At 35.9% G+C, this 17810-nt stretch overlaps 2 protein-coding genes, 3 non-coding genes and 2 pseudogenes across 5 annotated transcripts; 3 read left to right on the forward strand and 4 right to left on the reverse strand.

Annotated features, from left to right (window-relative positions):
* Nucleotides 1–2964: 2964 nt before the first annotated feature.
* On the reverse strand, nt 2965–3040 carry LOC142504703 (small nucleolar RNA R38). The gene has a single exon (XR_012804325.1). It is a non-coding gene; the product is annotated as a small nucleolar RNA R38 (small nucleolar RNA).
* Nucleotides 3041–3141: 101 nt separating this feature from the next.
* On the reverse strand, nt 3142–3225 carry LOC142504707 (small nucleolar RNA snoR20a). The gene has a single exon (XR_012804329.1). It is a non-coding gene; the product is annotated as a small nucleolar RNA snoR20a (small nucleolar RNA).
* A 113-nt stretch (nt 3226–3338) lies between these two features.
* LOC142504700 (small nucleolar RNA R38) lies at nt 3339–3417 on the reverse strand. Its single transcript, XR_012804322.1, has one exon. It is a non-coding gene; the product is annotated as a small nucleolar RNA R38 (small nucleolar RNA).
* A 1654-nt stretch (nt 3418–5071) lies between these two features.
* LOC142556011 (metal tolerance protein C4-like) lies at nt 5072–9741 on the forward strand (annotated as a pseudogene).
* Nucleotides 9742–11271: 1530 nt separating this feature from the next.
* Nucleotides 11272–11727, forward strand: LOC142504496 (exocyst complex component EXO70A1-like). Its single transcript, XM_075617349.1, has one exon. It carries the CDS (start codon nt 11272–11274, stop codon nt 11725–11727), a length of 456 nt encoding a protein of 151 aa, XP_075473464.1.
* Nucleotides 11728–12127: 400 nt separating this feature from the next.
* On the reverse strand, nt 12128–14349 carry LOC142556728 ((R)-mandelonitrile lyase-like). The gene is made up of 3 exons (XM_075668210.1): nt 14142–14349; nt 12472–13987; nt 12128–12384 (listed from the first exon to the last, which is right to left on the reverse strand). Exons 1-3 carry the CDS (start codon nt 14233–14235, stop codon nt 12345–12347), a joined length of 1650 nt encoding a protein of 549 aa, XP_075524325.1. The 5' UTR covers nt 14236–14349; the 3' UTR covers nt 12128–12344.
* Nucleotides 14350–14898: 549 nt separating this feature from the next.
* LOC142556015 (uncharacterized) lies at nt 14899–17055 on the forward strand (annotated as a pseudogene).
* Nucleotides 17056–17810: the final 755 nt, after the last annotated feature.

The following is a 17810-nucleotide window of genomic DNA, read 5'->3' on the forward strand; positions in this document are numbered from 1 at the left end:
GTTTCCATAGTCGTAACCACCGAATCGACAAATATTATAAATTTATATTAACATGTTAGAAGTAATATTTTATTTTTTTATGACTTTAAACAATTTTAGGATTAATTTTATATAATCCTGATATTTACAATAATTACAAAAAAAAAATACTAGTTAATTTATAAAAATCATGTATAGCTCCTCGATATCAATATTACTTTTATTTTCATCAAGTGGGTACATTCAATTCAGACTTTCGATAATTTTTAATTTAAAAATTATAAACTTTTATGTATTGATAGATTTTTATTGATTTATACAGAATCTCACATATTTATAAACATATTTACTTGGATTCATGTAGACTTTTGTACAAGATTTTTATAGACTTTTGTGAATTGTTTTTATAAATTTTATACTTAATTATAACATATTATGAAATAATAATTAGTTGATATATATCATGTTCACTTTGAAATATTTTTTCAATATTTATATTAATAATAAATTTCACTTATTTAAAAGTTAAAATCATTTAATCCTTATACATGTATATATGTGAGTTTATATGCATGTTTGTAAATTTTAAAAAACAGCAATTGATTATTGTGTAACATTGTTTTTGAATTGATAATATACATGTGAAAAAAAATATTATTTATCATTATGTGGATATAATTTTGTATAAAAATATCATAGCTTACACATTAATTGAAACTGCTAAAAAAATTTAAAAATTCATGGTTGTTGCGAGGCCTATTCAATTATTAAGAATTAAACGGCATTTTTTATCATCTTTTATTATTATGAATATTACAATAATTTGTATAAATCATAAATTAAAAATCATAAAATCAAATCTAGAATTCAAAATTTCTTATGATATTAAAATAAAAAATTATTAAATGAAAAATCAGCCAAACAATGAAAAATTGATAAGGAAAGATGAAAATATAGAGATACATTTCGAAAATTTAAGAGAGTGATAGAGATAGATAAGAGGAGCGAAGATAATTAAGAGAGAGGTGATGTGAAACGAAAATAGAGAGTCAGATAGAAATAATAGCTTGTGTATGGGTTAGAAGTTTTAAAGCTCCATCCAAATCTTTGGGTTGAACCAAATACAATTTTAACATTTATAGTTGTACCTAGGCTTTAATGCTTGTATATTAACTGAATTTCACGAAGTATATAAATTCCTATTGAAAATTTGAATATCTCTAGACTTTTATAGAGTTTTTAAAAGTCAATGTTGAATACCACTTGATTTTTAAAACTCCATGAAAATCTATTTTGAATACCACCAGATATCTATAGAGTATGCAAAAGTCTTGATTGAATACCTCTGGACTTTTAGAATCTAAAAAAGTCATTAAAATGTAATAAATTTCCTACATTGAATACACCCCTTTAAATTAAATTACATGTTTATCTCTTGAAGTTTTAGTTTTCTAACAATTGTGCACATAACTCCGGTGGATAATTGTAAAATTGACATACATGTCGAGTGAGTTATATTAAATTTTAAAGTCGTTCTCGACCATTTCGAAAAGGATGGTAATAAAATATTTCACTAATTTATTTTCATCTAAAAAATATTTTAGTAGGTCTCTTATGAAACGGTCTCATGAATTTTTATCTGTGAGACGGGCAACTCTATCGATATTCACAATAAAAAATAATATTCTTAGCATAAAAAGTAATATTTTTTCATGAATGACCCAAATAAGATATTCGTCTAACAAAATACGACCCATGAAACCATCTCACACAAGTTTTTATCAAAATATTTTGTGGAATTTAGCAAAAACATCGGGTCAAAAGTTTTTGAAGTTGTTCTCGACCATTTCAGTTCGAATAACCCTCCGTAATCGACTCTTTGTCCCTCAGCCCACGATTCTACCTCCCCTGAGCAAACTAATGAAATATGTTAGCAAAACCTTCAGAATCAGTAATATTGTAGAAAATAATCTTTATCCTACCCCGCTTCTCTTGTTTCACTTTGTCGGTAAGTTGGGGCGCCATACAATTTCATGCCAAAGTCTATGATTAGTCCGGATGTAACGGTTCACTCGAACCCATCAAGAGTTGTGATAGTATCGCATCTCTATCATACAAGCATTTGTTTAGTGGTGGTTCTTAAGCAACAATTTGTGTCGGAACCGCAGTTACATCGACTTTTCCAACAGATTTCTTTGTTCGACTAAATTTTGTTAATTTTGTCCACCAGTCAACTCATGCATGCTCCTTGGTAGAGTTTATCCAACGGGTTTTTTCTGGACAGATGATTTTGATCAAGTTTAACCTCAAAGAAATTCAGATATATTCATTCTTGTCAAATATATGAAGCTGACTGGTAGGCAAACAAACACGTGCACAGACCGTTTAGTTATATTATATATGACTAGAAAACCTGAAAAAATGCGTGGGGTGGAGAAAAATGGCTTCTCCAATAACTTCAACTCCTTCGACACCTGAAGAAGAAGATGGTGGCAATCTACCAGTCAGTGTAGGACCTGATTATCACAGATATTCGTTCCTCTTCGTCCACCACTCTCAGCTAACGGAAAACATCTTCGCTCCATCATGGTCCGCATTTTCCTTGGATTATCATCACGCTTCCCATCATGACAACACCTCTTGTCTGCAACAATTGTAAGCGACCGTTCATCCATTATTGTTATTTGCTTCTTAATATGTGGGCATCGCTCACTATTATCCATTCGAAACAATTTTTTTTTAATTAGATTTGCTTGCGTTGATACTTTTGACATGATCTGCTTTCCCTCTTCCTCTTCCACTGTGGATGAGTCTGTTGCTGTTGTCTCATCCTCAGACGAATGAGAAGGTGCATCTGCAGTTAAACATATGATAAATGTATTCATATTTCATAGTAGAATATAGTGTTGCCACACGCCCAAAATAAAATAAACTCAAATACAGAAGGGAAAAAAAATCTTCTGAAAACGAACAAAATTTCAAATGGTTTGGTCAGATAACAACTTTCAACAGTAATGCATCAGACAGGGATAACTGTGAATTGTTCTCATCATCCCCACAGACCGTCAAAATTTCCAAGAAAAAAGAAAAATAATGTTGCCATAAAAGAACATAATCACAATCATCAACTTAAATCATCCATATCAGTGGATATGATTCACAGCCTCAGACCGTCCTAGTTCAAAACACTAACAGTTCAACAATTGATGTGTTTCTTCAGTTGTGCTTCCAAGTGTCATCATTGGCCATTTCAGGACTAATTACACAATCAAAACAAACAAATACAATTCGAGAAGTAAAATTGCTCGTTTGGTCGCGAAAAATAGCTCTTTCCCAGAGAAGTACGAGTTGCTGCAGCATTTCACGTCAGATTACAAATATTCATCATAACTGATCAGACGGGGATAACTGTAAATGGTTTTATCATCATTCGTGAATATTGCAGACACAATAGTTTACAATTCCTAATGGAAAACAAATCATAAACCCATTCGTCAAAGCTACTTCCAAATCTGTCATTTCAATCCTTACAAGTATGTTTAGCCTCAGTCCGTCCTCTTCCCTCAATCGAAGAGAAAAGTCAAATTTCATTTTTCTAAAACTAAAAATATTCTAACAACATTTTTTTCCTGGACAGGCCAGGTAACGACAAAAAAAAACTAATGGGTGTTTGTTCACATACAAAGGAGGAATCTTTGATTTAAACGTGAACGGAAAAAATATCATACCCTGTAGCAAAATGCAACGAGTACAAGATAGCGCAGAAAATTCAAAACAAAACTTGATATGGGAAATCGAAAGCTATCAGATTTACCATTGTTAATGTAGAAAGAAGAGGAAGGCCAGCCATAAAGGGTTGTGATGGACAAATACTCCTCATCAGTTAGGGTGTTGGCGAGCTTGTCAACAATCTGCTCGATTCCGTACGAACTTCTGCGCGGCGGTCGCACGTTTTTTTTGGATCGGAGAGGCAGATCTAAACAGAGATTGAGAGACAAATCTTGCCATACGTTGTTGGACCAAATTAAACGAATCAACATACAAAATTTTGAATCCGCGGTCGCATATATAGAGGAGACAACTGTGGCAGAGTAGTAAATTTGTTGGGGGTAGTAAAAGTTAACATATTGATTTAGGGTTGAGCTGGAAACTGATGATGGGCCTTAGATGGACCTCGATAACCAACCAGGCTAAAATCTGAATAATGGGCCAAGACCTCTCCTTTTTTTTATTCTCTTAAGAAAATATATTTTTAAATTTTAATTTAAACATAACTTTTATTATAAAATTATATAATATTAATTTAACTGTAGATAAAAATAATTTATTTTCTTAATCATATTCAATGTATATTATTTAATAAGTTAGAACGATTTTATGTATCTAATTATTCAAGGTTAAATATTCATATTTAATATATGTTAATATACTTATATATATACTAGTTACTCTGCACACGCGATGCGTGTGTGTACAATTTTTTTTATCATTATCGATGGACTAAAGTGAAATTTGGCAAATTATGGAGGGACTAAATTGATATTTGAATTGTTGAAATAAAAAAAATAAAAATAAAAGTGTACGTTGAAATTGAAAAAAAAAAAAACAAAAACAAAGTGTAATATTAATATCATATAAGGGTAAAATTGAAAGATTGTGTGTTGAAATTGGAAAAAACAAAACAAAAGTGTAATATTAGTATCATATAGAGTAAAATTGAAAGAAAAAATTTGTGTCATCTCTAGGTAGTTATTATCATGTCCTCACACTTAATAATATGGTATAGATATAATATAGAATCATTTTAGAATTTTATTTTTAATGTAAAAATTTAATTATATTATATTTTATTCAATCTAAATTTCAAATTTAAAACCAAAAATTATTTTCTTTCAAATTTATAGTATGATCTAATAAATGATTATGAAATGAACGAGGACGAATTTGGACAAATACTATATTTTGAGCAAATATAGTTTTTGGAATAATAAAAATATAAAAGACTGATACAAAAAGTTATTGATTATATGTAATTTAATATATATGTAATTTTACTTTTAATATTCTTTTGAGGAAGAAGAGGTATTCCAATTCCTAGAAAATTTGCAAATGGCGGAACCCTAAACAATTTTTCGAAAGGGTTAATTGAGGAGAAGGTTGCCCAGATCATTGGATCATAATTTGCTTGTTGAGCGTATTGTGATTTATCGATAAATGCGACGCTCTCGTATTCTGTCTCGCCTTCGTCTTGGCCAATTTCGTCACCAGCACAGCTTGTTGAGCTGCTCCGTCTCCCAAATTATTACCACCGAGGAGAATCCGGTTTTGCCGGAGAACAAATCAGTCCATCTTCAAAACAATTTTGTTACCACTTTTCCTGCACAAAGGCAGAGATTTGCGCCATTTGGGATATTTTTTAGGTCGAATTTATCGTCTATCCTGCATTCAGCTGACTTGATTTTACCTTGTTGTAGTTACCACCAGCGTCATGTCACACGAAGTAAGCGAGTTCCCCCTTTTTTCTAATGGACTTAAATCTTGATTAGTCTTTATCATTGCTATTGTAATGGTAATTATCATACGAGTTTAAAGCTGGTACTGTAATTTTCCGGTTTTGTTACAGGCTTTCTCACTAGAGCTAAAAAAATCGAGCCAATCGAGGTGGATGGTCACAGGTAATTTCTGGCGGGTGTCCCTCTCATTTTTTGTGCGGTTTATTAAGTTCTTGCTTCGTTTCTGAAACTTGAAAAAATAATGACTTTAGACAATATTTATCCTGTTAGTCATTTTACATGCTAAGTTGTTGTGGAATAGTTGCTTCACGTTCCTTTTCCAATGTTTAAGTGAATGGAAATTGTTGAAGGAAAAGGCATTCCTAGTATGATGTCTTATTTTACTGTAATACGTGATGATTTTTTGTTGAATGAAGTGACTTTTCCAGTATTCTCGTTTATTTCTCGACATGCTGTTTCCCATTAATAAATAGGTCTAAAATGCCATTATTTACTATTTCTTCTTTCATACTTTTTAACCTATCATTTAGTTGTAAATGCATCTCGTTTAAAACTTATGGATAATTCATTATTTTGTTTTTCCCAGGAGTATTTGCATTTTTTGAGATATGACAGGTTAAATTTTTGAAATCATCAATACCCACCTTTTTTTCCTGATTGTCGATGATTGAATTTTTCAATTTCCTTTCGGAAACCCACTTGCTCACTTGTTTGCAAATGTTCTCCTGTAAAAAGTTTTCTGGATTGAATTTTTTATATTGCAAATCTTTTGGTCTGGTTTCCATGCCCACCCGATTTGTTTTTTTAGCCAGCGAGCAGTGACAACAGCATTATGGTGCAACTTTCTTGTGTTTTCTCTCAAATTTGGTGTCTGGTTATCCACTTCAAGTCATGTTATGTTGGCTGAAGTCGTGCATTCTGCTGCAGATTTTGCAAATCAGGTCACTGTTTTCTTTTTTGTAATTTTTATTTTATTTTATATCATTTATTTAGTGTTTGCATTATTGCAGAAACAAAGGATATAATTCATGCTTATTTTACAGGCTCTTCTCGCTTATGGTTTGAGTAGTTCACGACGTGCCCCCGATGCTTTGCATCCGTAAGTATTCCTTAGGATCATATAGAATTAGCATCGTGAAAAGATTGAAGGAAAAAAATAGATTGCTTCAATTTCATTTGAATCTGCTAAGATCTCCGTCTCACACCTAAGCTTATTGTGATGGTGACAAATTCCATATTTTTGCTATCCAGCTCTATGAAGGACAAAGGGCTTTATATATATATATATATATATTCTCACACCTAAGCTTATTGTGATGGTGACAAATTCCATATTTTTGCTATCCAGCTCTATGAAGGACAAAGGGCTTTATATATATATATATACACCGTGTAACATAGTAACTCTTTTCATTGTGATGAAGCACCAACATTAGTAAATCCAGATATTGTATAATTGGGAGGAAAATATGTTGGTCTAAAGATGTTGAATCTTATGCCTTAAATTATCTCAGATATGGCTATTCCAAAGAAAGATTTGTTTGGTCTTTGATATCTGCTGTCGGTATATTCTGTCTTGGCTCTGGAGCTACAATTATTCATGGCATTCAAAACTTGTGGACTTCTCTGGTAATGTATCACGGCAATTGTTAAAAAAAAATCATTTTACTAAATGACATTATTTTTCCAAGGATATCTGATGTAAAATTAGCATTTTCTTTTCAGCCTCCTGAACATATAGAGTATGCTGCTTTAGTGATTGGTGGGTCATTCATCATAGAAGGTGGGATTCTCATTTTACATGTTTGGCCTGCTGGACTTATTACAAATAAGTTTTTCATTACTCGTTTATACTTATAGTTATTAGATTGAATATTGCTTTTGTTTCAGGTGCTTCTCTTGTTGTGGCCATCCATGCTGTTAGAAAAGGTGCTGCTGCCAGAAGGAATGAAAGTGAGAGATTACATCTGGCGAGGTCATGATCCAACGTCTGTTGCTGTCATGACAGAGGTTATAGCTTGCTAATTTTGGTAGTTCACATTCTCGAGTTTATTAAGAGTGAAGTAGCATAGAGTAAAGATTCATAATGATTGGAAACATCTCAGTTGAAGTTGGTATTGCTATGCATTCATCTGATGCTACATTTCATGTCATATTTGTTGATATTTGAGGGCATAGATATTTATAATGTGACAGTGGAACATACTAAAGGCAGAAGAATTGTTTTCTTCCAGCTATTGTGAATTATATTTTTGTTGTACAGCATTGTAGGAGAAAATCAGATGTTTCTATAAGAGATGGTATTTGCTTGTATTTAGAAATTTCGCTGAAGGCTTGACTGCTATAACTGTCATTTTGTTGGAGACCATAAGCAAGAAAACAATATTCTCAAGTTATGTTGGTGATCTTTACATCGATTTCAATTATGCAGGATGGTGCCGCCGTTACTGGACTGGTCATTGCTGCTGCATCACTGGTGGCTGTCAATGCCACTGGAAATGCAATTTATGATCCCATAGGTTCAATTATAGTGGGCAACCTTTTGGGCATGGTATGTATTTATTAACTTTGTGGCACCAACTCCTGATCTGCATTTTGAAGATTACTGTTCTTAAGAATGTCAAGGAATTAAAAGAAGCACTAGCATATAGTTGTATACAATTGGTCATTAATTGTTTTTAATTTTTTATTTGGATTAACGTATAAATGGTTAGAAAATAATCAATCATTAAAGCTTATAGGATGGTTTTTAGATTGCAGAATAGTTTTTTAGAAAATAATCAATCATCAATCATTAAGATTTTAATAGAGTAAATCTCAGTGCCATGTTAACTACCTATTGGGATTCGTGTGTCGGAGAAGAACTTGCTCAATGACTATGGAAAATAGTGGGAATGAGAATTTTGCAACTTACGTGTAACAATTTGAAGGCCAATTAAAATTTTTCTTCCTTATTCGTCTTTGCAAGATTGAAGAATGGGGAACAGCTGTTGTGAATTTGTGATATTGAGCCTTAATTTATGACGTATACAATGCAGGTCGCAATATTTCTGATTCAGAGGAATCGTCATGCTTTGATGGTAGAGCGATTGATAACCATGATATGGAGCGAGTTCTTCACTTTCTCCAAAATGACCCGGTACTTGGAAATACGAACTCCTAATTTTCTTGCTTGTAACAAATGATATGCAGACTGAACGTATGGTGTTTTTGCCGTAGGTTGTCGATTCTGTTTATGATTGCAAAAGCGAGGTGATCGGACCTGGATTTTTCAGATTCAAGGCCGAAATAGGTAATAAATTGTTTTTTATTTTAAAAAATCATCTTGGTACACATGGTGCAGCTTACTTTTGGCTGTTGATAGTCCCATCTCAGTTTTCCACAGTTTCCGAATGATATAGTTTAATTGTGTCACAGACTTCAATGGAGTAGTGCTGGTGCAAAACTATCTAAAAAGAACTGGGCGTGAAGAGTGGGCTAAACAGGTGATCTCTCAGTCCTAAACTTTCTGCACTTCAGAGATCTGCCTTCTAAAATATTTCTCGTGGACTGATCTGTGTATTTCTTTAAAGTTCTTCTCATGAGGGTGGTGATCTTGATTATGAAATAACGAGTGTTGTTAATTTTCATTTCATACCAGAACTGTGCAGCTGTGGAACACGAGAGAAACAATAGCATAAACTTGCATAACTACTTCTCATACCACTAATATCTTGCTTTATTCCTGTTGATTCTTTTTAGCATTTTGCTGTGTAGTTCTACTAATAATGATTCAACATTTATCCCATGCTGATTCATGTGGCGGTGATCTGATCAGTTTCGAGAGGCTGCCAAGCAAGGAGATGATTCTGCATTGCTCAAGATCATGTCAAACTATGGTATGCGACACAATAAGCAATTACAACTTCTCAGTGTAGTCTAACAACCGTGTTAATTGTACGTTGTGGCAGGTGAGGAGGTTGTCACAGCTCTTGGGAGTGAAGTAGATCGACTGGAAAAAGAAATCCAGGAAATAGTTCCTGGTATTAGGCATGTAGATATTGAAGCGCACAATCCAATCCTTTAAGCTCATCACCCTGATAATAACATATATTTTTTGTTGTGGCACTCATAATTGAGCCAATAAATTTGTTCACTCCAGGTGATATCAATAGGTACCCATTGTATTTGGGTACTGCCTAATGTGAATAATGAATTATTATATACTTGAAGCTGGATGGCGTAACATCGGAAGTTTGATTTTCTCGTTGCCAGTGCTAGCAAATATGGATGTTAAAATTTGAGTTGAATGTTGTGGATGAGTCTGAGATGAGTAAAATGCAGGAAAGAACTTATGTTCGACTTGATAAACAAATTTACTTATGTTGCATTAATATAAGGAAAGGCTCTTTTTAACTGTGGGCAGGTGTAGATTCTTACCCTGGCGATAAAGTTTGGTTGGAATCTGGTAGACTTATTTTCACTTCGCTTGTTGCCGTTGGGTAAAGAAAAGATGCAACGATGAAGAAAAGGAAACTAATTTTATATCCGGTCTACATTTTTGTTCTAAAACCATAATAACCTTAATCCAAGATGGAAGATTTTCACGGAATGTATAGCTTAATTTCTGCTCGAGAAATTCTGAAGAGCAGGATAGAAAAATCCAAGAACATAGGCCTGCTTTGATGATGCCACAAAAGTCATGAAATTATTCATAGAAAAACATTCAAGGCGCTGATGATGATTGGCACCTTGATAATATCTTAAAAGTCATGAAAATGTTCATGGAACTGCAGGGGAGAGGCGTTTGTGCATGCCAAAATGGTGGGGTTTTGGCTTCTGCCCTTGACAAGTTGGAGGGTGCATAAATGCATCTCTTAGTGGACTATAATTCTCTATTTCCAGCCCAGGAATATGAGGATTACCCGAGTGTATCGCACTTTGCAGTTAATGTTAGCAGTCTTACTGAAGTACGGGCAGCTAAAAATAGGCTTCACAGATGCGTATCAATATTGGCTGGGGTCCGGAGTGCTATTGTTCAAGCTACTTTACAAGCCCTCAGTACCGATTATGTTGCAATACAATTATCTGAATTTGACACTGTGCAAATTGTGGAGGGCTACATTGATATGTGGGATGAACACATGGAGTTTTTTGTGAGATATTTGTTACAGATGGAATACAAGCTTTGCAATTAGGTGTACAGGAAAGCTGGATCCGAGGTACGGACTAACTGCTTTGCAATTATTACATCACAATGTGACCCAATGATATTTTCAATTTGGGAAGCAGTGTTACTAAATGCTACAAGGATGCAATCAAGCTCTTGATGCTGCTGAAAATATTTGGCACATTAGACAAAAAGCGGTTAAGCTTCAACCAACTGTTCGGTGGGAAATCTTGCGTTGAGATTTGAAATCATATGAGTTATGAGGGATCTTATCAAGAAAGTTGTTGAAGGGACATATGAAATTTTCCGGGAATTTTTGACGCAATCAGTCCACCACCAGATGGTAGTGTCTCGAGAACAGTTCGCTCCGTGACTGGAATACTGCAACCAGCTTCTCGATTATGATAGTAGCTTAATTCTTAGGCGTATTTTGGAGATGCACCAAGAATGGAACAACAAAAGATTAGAAGAGGGCCTGCTTTTCAGTGAAATCAGCAACATAATGGGGGCACTAGAGCTCAATTTAGAGACTTGGGCCAAAAATAGTTGTCGGTAGTTGTGCAACAATACCAGTGGGACCAAGCTTGGAGAAGTAATGGGCCATTCTTGGTTGTGGGAAAAAAAAAATCAATGGATTATTATGTTGCTTTGTATTTGAAAGAATGTTGGGAGAAACTATTGGTGGTTTTAGGCGAAGAGGACCCAGTGTTGTTCGATGGGGGCAGGGCCATTGATCGTGATCTGGTCAAGAGAAGAATTGGTATGCTCTGTGATGCCTTTGATGACATGTATAAAAAGCAATCCAAATGGGTACTTTCGGATAAAGGGTTAAGATTGAAGACATGCCATGCCAGCTTATTGAAAAGGCTATTGTTCCATCTTATAAGTGCTATTTGCAAAAAAAATTTGCCGGAGTTTGATATGGGAAACCATGTAAGGTACACAGCTGACGGCCTAGAGAATTTAATCAATTCTTTGTTCCAGATGAAACTGGGAAAATTTGAAGGCATGAATTGCAAAGATATAATTGGCATAATGAAGAATGTTGTTATCGATCACTTCTCCTCAACCCCCGCAGCAGCATGATTTGATGTTGAAAGTTCTCCGGAAATGGAATTTTCAGTTTAATAGCTCTCAGTATAGAGATTTATTTGCGATAACTCATCTAAATCCTCATTCCTCAGTCCATTAATAGAGGGAATTCATTATTACTTTGGTCATAGTGTTTAAAGATAGTTGCTTGAAGGCCTGTAACTTACACATACTGGCAGCCACTCCACTTACCAATTTGTTTTAGGTGTTGGGATACATTAACTTAGCTAACTAGACCACTAGGATGATCTCCAAGAGTCGTGGAATGCTTGAAATAATAATTTAATGAATTCCTTCCTATCCTACTGAATTTAATTTTTTATATATATATAAGAAAGCCATATTCATGGCGGGGGTTTGGCATAATGAGTTAAACGCTAGTCACTAACTGGAAGAATATACAAATGCTGAAGATCCATAACTAGTGTGAAAAACACTAAATACATTTCATTATTAAACAAGAAACTTCTTTCAGATGCAATATTTCTTTGTTGTGTGCATCATAATCTGTCTATGAATCGAAGAATAGAACACAATACAACATGAACACATCGTCAGCAAAAATCCTACATACACAAGCAACAAGACAACCTAGTTGAAGAGCCTCTTCTTTATCTCATCCGCTCCCTAAGTAACTTCAGACCAACATGCCTGCAACGAGAAAGACCCAAAAAAATAAAAATAATAATGAAGAAAAGTTATGCTTCATTCAAAGCACAGAGAAGAGTGGATATTTACCTTCCCATCATCAGAAGAGTAGCCTGAGGATTTGTACCAGGTGACACTTTAAAGATTGAACCATCAACAACTCTGACACCATCAATTCCTATCACTTTGAGATTTTTATCAACCACCTTTCCCACTAGGCATCCACCATGGTAGTGCCATATGGTGCTCACCGTACGCCTGCAGAACTCTCTCATCTCTCCTTCGTTTGACTGATCAACAGGCAATTCAGGCCCAACGTATCTAAACTCTCTAGTTCCAAACCATTCGTGGAACTTAAAATCATCCAAAGCTCGGCTTCTCAAAATGTCCCCAATTTTTCGTGTGCCATTCACACACCTCTCAAGGTCACCAGGATCATTGAAGTAATTGAAGCGGACGGTAGGATTCACTCTCACATCTGTGGATGACAATGTTAGGGAACCAGCAGACAGTGGCCCGATGATTTTTTCCATCAGAGTGGCAACAGTGAGATAAACAGAAGTGCCAGGATTTCTTATGAAGACCGGTTGGGCAGGGGATGCAAAAGGGATTATATTTGAGGCTGCCTCTAGATAAGCCCCTAGACTTGTAACACCCACAACTTGAATAAGAGAATGATCAAGTGGGTTTGGTGGCACAATAGAGATACCATTTCTGGGATTATCGTACAAAAACTGACCAACATATGGCGAGTGGTGTGCAATTGGAATTCCCCATGAAGCGAGATAAGGCCTTGGCCCGACTCCACTCAGCAGCAGGAGTTGAGGACTGCCTAGTGCCCCTGCACACAGCAAAACCTCACCACCATTTACCACCATGGCATGGTGGTACCGGCCCATTTGATCACGAAAAACTACCCCAATAGCTGATTGCTTCGCATTAGAATACGAGGATGAAGATGCCAGCAGAACCCTCTCCACACTGGCGTGCACCACCACCTTAATGTTTGATGGGTTTGCATGGTTCAAGAGATCCGCTGAACTATGTCTTGTACCGAAGCTATCAAATGTTGAACCCCCTATTTTGGTTCCCAAAACATGATCCAAACGGAAATCATTGTAAGGGTCAATTCCAGCTTCCAACATCCCATCTCTAACCGCAGATTGCCAGCTCTTGAGCTCAGGCCTGAAAACGATAGTCTTCTCAACCCAGTCATATGACTTATTAACCACCCTGAGATTCCAATTAATCCCTGATCTTTGGTAAAAATTTTGATCCGCTCTGCTATAGAAACCAGCATTTATCGCACTACTACCCCCAAGAACCCGACCTCGGGCATTGGGGACTCCGTCTTCGGATGTAAAGGCTTGAGCAGGGGAATCATAGGCATCAACTTCCATTAGGGTTTGGAGAAATCCGTTTTGAGTCATTAAATTCGGATGCCCATGGGGAACGCCCCCTCTCTCAAGAACAAGAACCCGGTAATGTTCAGATAGGGTAGCAGCCAATGGACAGCCTGCAGTGCCACCTCCGACAATGATGTAATCATAATAATCCTCTGAAGGAAACTCTGTGGCATTTGACACGAACTCCATATAAGCTGGACCTGCAAACACAGCATAAATCGATTATATCAATACAGTTGATTCCAGGACCTCATGAAAAAATAAAAAGGAATCATCAATGAAAGTGATCAAGAAACTGAAAATAATTGAAGCCCTGAATAAGAAAGAAGGAAATAAGTAACGGAAGATCATTACTTTGTTGAGAGTATAATCTGGGGAGGAAAATGAGAGTGTTGAACATCAAGAAAACGAAAAATGGGGGCAAAAAAAAATATGGTATTTCCGCCATTGTTTAAGTTTAGAACTCGCTGGTCTCGATGATGGAATAGCAGGTGTGCGAGAGAGGAAGAGGAAGACTTATGGGGCTTGCGGGTGGAGTAGAGTAGAGAGACGAGCAGTAGAATTTCGGTGGGAAATTCAGTTCAATTCGACGTATCTGTCTAACGGCTTCAAAGCCTTCAATTTATTAATAATTTTCTCTTCTAAATTGATACGTTGATAATACCTTTAGAATGAACTATTTTTAATCAAAATTTTCACGCATATTCTCTAGAAATACTTTAGAGATTAATCATTAGATCGACAAAAATGAATCTTTTAGTTTGGAAATTTGGTAGAATAAAATATTTTAATTACAATTTTATTATTTTGTTCTATGGATATGAATTTTGTGTAAAAGGATAATGAATAAATAATTAGTTCGTAAATAAAATCCACAAAGTAAATGGTGGGCTAATTAAAGACGGCAGCCTATCTTTGAAATGGTGGTGTCTTGCAGCAAAAGTTAAACAGAATTTGCCACAAAAAATCTCATTCTTTTTCAAGTGCTGAATTTCATAAACTGGACAGAAAATTTATGCATTTGGAGTGATTGTTATTTGCGATTTCGTGTTTCCAATTTCCGGGTACTTTCATATTACTAAATATCTCACTTCCTGATATCTCGTGCTATGTTATCCTCTTGTATATGAAGTTCTTCGCGTCGTGTAATTTGATTGTTGTGTTTTTGGCTAAAATCACAAGAGAGTTCTTGAGGTTATTTATTTCTTGCAGCTGTTTTAAGATCAGGGAAGATCTCGTCGTACCCTTGTCCGTTTATCCACTCTATTACTAATTTCCAGAATAAACTGATACCAGGATTAAGTTCATCTTGGCGATGACAATCGATTGACATATTTATGTAGTTTTTAAATCAGATTTTTTAATTATGATTTGGTTAGATGTTGAATGACTACAAATTATATGGCTCTATTTGATTACAATTAACTTATTGGAACCTATCCCTCACCAGTTTGGTTGGGATTTGGGCAATCGACATGGACCTCAATGATCTTAACAAAGTTTGGGACATCAAGCCTCTTAAGGTAGTTCGGGAAGATGAAGCCAGGGAAATTCTTGAAAAGGTAGCGAAGCAAGTGCAACCCATCATGCGGAAAAGAAAGTGGAAAGTCAGGGTTCTTTCTGAGTTTTGGTAGAATGTGACTTTCCGTATATTCCCTTTATGATTTCACTCTTTTGTTACTCTTGCCTATCTATGTGCTTATCGAGAGACATAATTTGCAGGCCAGCGAATCCATCTCTTTTGGGGTTGAATATTGGAGGAGGTGCGGAGATTAAGTTGAGACTGCGCAGGCCGAACAATGAGTGGGATTTTTTCCCCTATGCGCAGATTGTCGACACCATGCTTCTTGAGCTCTGTCACAACGAATATGGCCTTCATAATACTGATTTCTACAATCTTTTGGATGAAATTCGAAAGGTTGTGATTTCGATACACCACTCCTTTTTCTTTGTGTGGTAAAACTTTTACGACTTGGCCTCTTGACTATATCACTTTTCTAATGTCTTTTTGGTTTCAAGTTCATATCTTGGGTTATAGAAGCTCGGCAGATGGATGTCTCTCTTGTACTCTAGATTGTGTATGTTAAATGTTTCTTCGTGTGGTTGATCAATTGGCGTAGGCATTCATCTGATATGAACTGATATTCCCTTCTTCGTTCTGCTAGATATTTATTATTCATTTGATGAGATTTTCTTGTTTTTTAGGAATGTGAAGAACTTATGGCCAAAGGCGTTACTGGCAGTGGGCAAGGATTTGATCTTCCGGGGAGAAGAAAGATTGGGTGGGTATTCTCTTCAGCCTCCTTTATCTTTGCTCCGTGATAAAGCTCGGGCTGCTGCAGAAACCAGAGTACAGCGTGAAGGTTTATTGTCTCGTGGGCCTAAACGCCTCGGTGGTGATAGCAGCATTAAAGCTGTACTAAGTCCAATCCAAGCAGCAGCAATGGCTGCAGAAAGAAGATTACATGATGATATGTGGTGTGGATCCAAATCAGTTGAGAGTGAGGGGTCCTCGAAAAGCTCGGAAGTTCGTGTTACACAGGGTGATAGATCTACTCAAACTTCATTTGTTGAACCCATATCCTTCCCAGGTAGAAAAGATGATGTGATGTGGCAATGCACAACCTGCACCTTATTAAATCAGGTAATGTTCACTGCATCCTGCTTCTCTTTTGTTTGGACTTTGGTGGTGGTTAGTCACAAAGTTTTTGGCCTCCATACTCGATCGACAAATATCTCCAAGCTCGTAGTCAGTAGCTACAGAGACAAGCCATTCTTTACACCTCCCGCCGCTTGTACATACACGAGTTTATTTAAATTATGTTCCATCCTTTCATCCACCCCATGGTCTCAGGATGTTTGATATTTGGATTCTACTAATACAGTTTATTGATTCAGACACTAGCTCTTACATGTGAAGCTTGTGGAACCCCAAAGAACAAAGATTTTGGAGATTACAAGAAGTTAAAAGTCTGGCCGTGCAAATTTTGCACCCTAGATAACAGCATTGAAGCAGATAGATGCATGGCTTGTGGGGAATGGAGATACTCTTACGGCCCTCCGATTTTAACTTCTGGCCCATATCTTGGTACCTGAAAGGATGAGTGGTATAACATCGCCGCAAACTGTACGCTTGCATGTCAGATTTAGCCTATATGGCGTAATTGTATTCATGTACCTACAAAACTTGGTAAAATGTGGTAATATTTGTTGGCTCTGTCATCTGTAAGCTTTAGTTTTGGTGGAAGCTATTTCTTATGTACTAGTCTTTCCCTTTGTCGACCCCAACTTTTTTTTTTATCGGTAAAATTTTAATTTACTAATAAATAATTATATACAAATTCACTATCTCACTGATACACAGAAAAATGAGATGTATCATAAGGATATAAATTGTTCAATATATGAACTTTAATTTTATGAAATAGAGAATCTAAATTCGAAGCAGTAATAAGTTCCACCCATTCCAAAAGGCCTAAGACCGTCACCGGAAAAGCTAAGAGGCAAGCGAGCCTTGACAATGTGAGATGTATCCCTGTAGGTCTTCTTAAACCACTTGAGAGCACTTTTAATGGTTGTCATATGGTAGCTCATCCGAAGCCATGCACGAACAGAGTCCCATAGACGCCTACTAAACTGGCAGGAAAAGAAAATATGATCCAGCAACTTTAGTTCTGTAGTACAGAAACAACATTGCTAGCCTGAGACAAATAGAAGGCGATCCTTTTTTGCTAGCTTCCGAAAGCCACAAGACAAAATTAGGCTTGAGCAGAAGGATAAGCTTTCAAACAACTGTAGCCAAAGGCACCACCCTTCCCTTAGAAGCTGTAAGCCTTATCCATCGGGGACAGGGAAAGTTCTTTTGGTGGCCATGAAACCAGTTGTGGACGTCTTTGGTACTTGTATTTACGTAGGCATGGTTTATTGTCTGGCTTGACAGTGACTTTGGGAGCACTGCAATGAATATATATCTTTTGTTTGTGGTCATTGGTGAATTGTTTGGCACTTTGGTTTGAACCACAA

The sequence above is a fragment of the Primulina tabacum genome, chromosome 9 (assembly GCF_025594145.1).
Source record: "Primulina tabacum isolate GXHZ01 chromosome 9, ASM2559414v2, whole genome shotgun sequence".
Lineage (NCBI taxonomy): Eukaryota > Viridiplantae > Streptophyta > Magnoliopsida > Lamiales > Gesneriaceae > Primulina > Primulina tabacum.

Coding starts and splice junctions, on each gene's coding strand:
- LOC142504496 (XM_075617349.1), top strand. CDS start 11,272: ATGGATTATTATGTTGCTTTGTATTTGAAAGAATGTTGGGAGAAACTA.
- LOC142556728 (XM_075668210.1), bottom strand. CDS start 14,235: ATGGCGGAAATACCATATTTTTTTTTGCCCCCATTTTTCGTTTTCTTG. Junction 13,988..14,141: donor CAGATTATACTCTCAACAAA/GTAATGATCTTC, acceptor CTGTGTTTGCAG/GTCCAGCTTATATGGAGTTC. Junction 12,385..12,471: donor ACTCTTCTGATGATGGGAAG/GTAAATATCCAC, acceptor TTCTCGTTGCAG/GCATGTTGGTCTGAAGTTAC.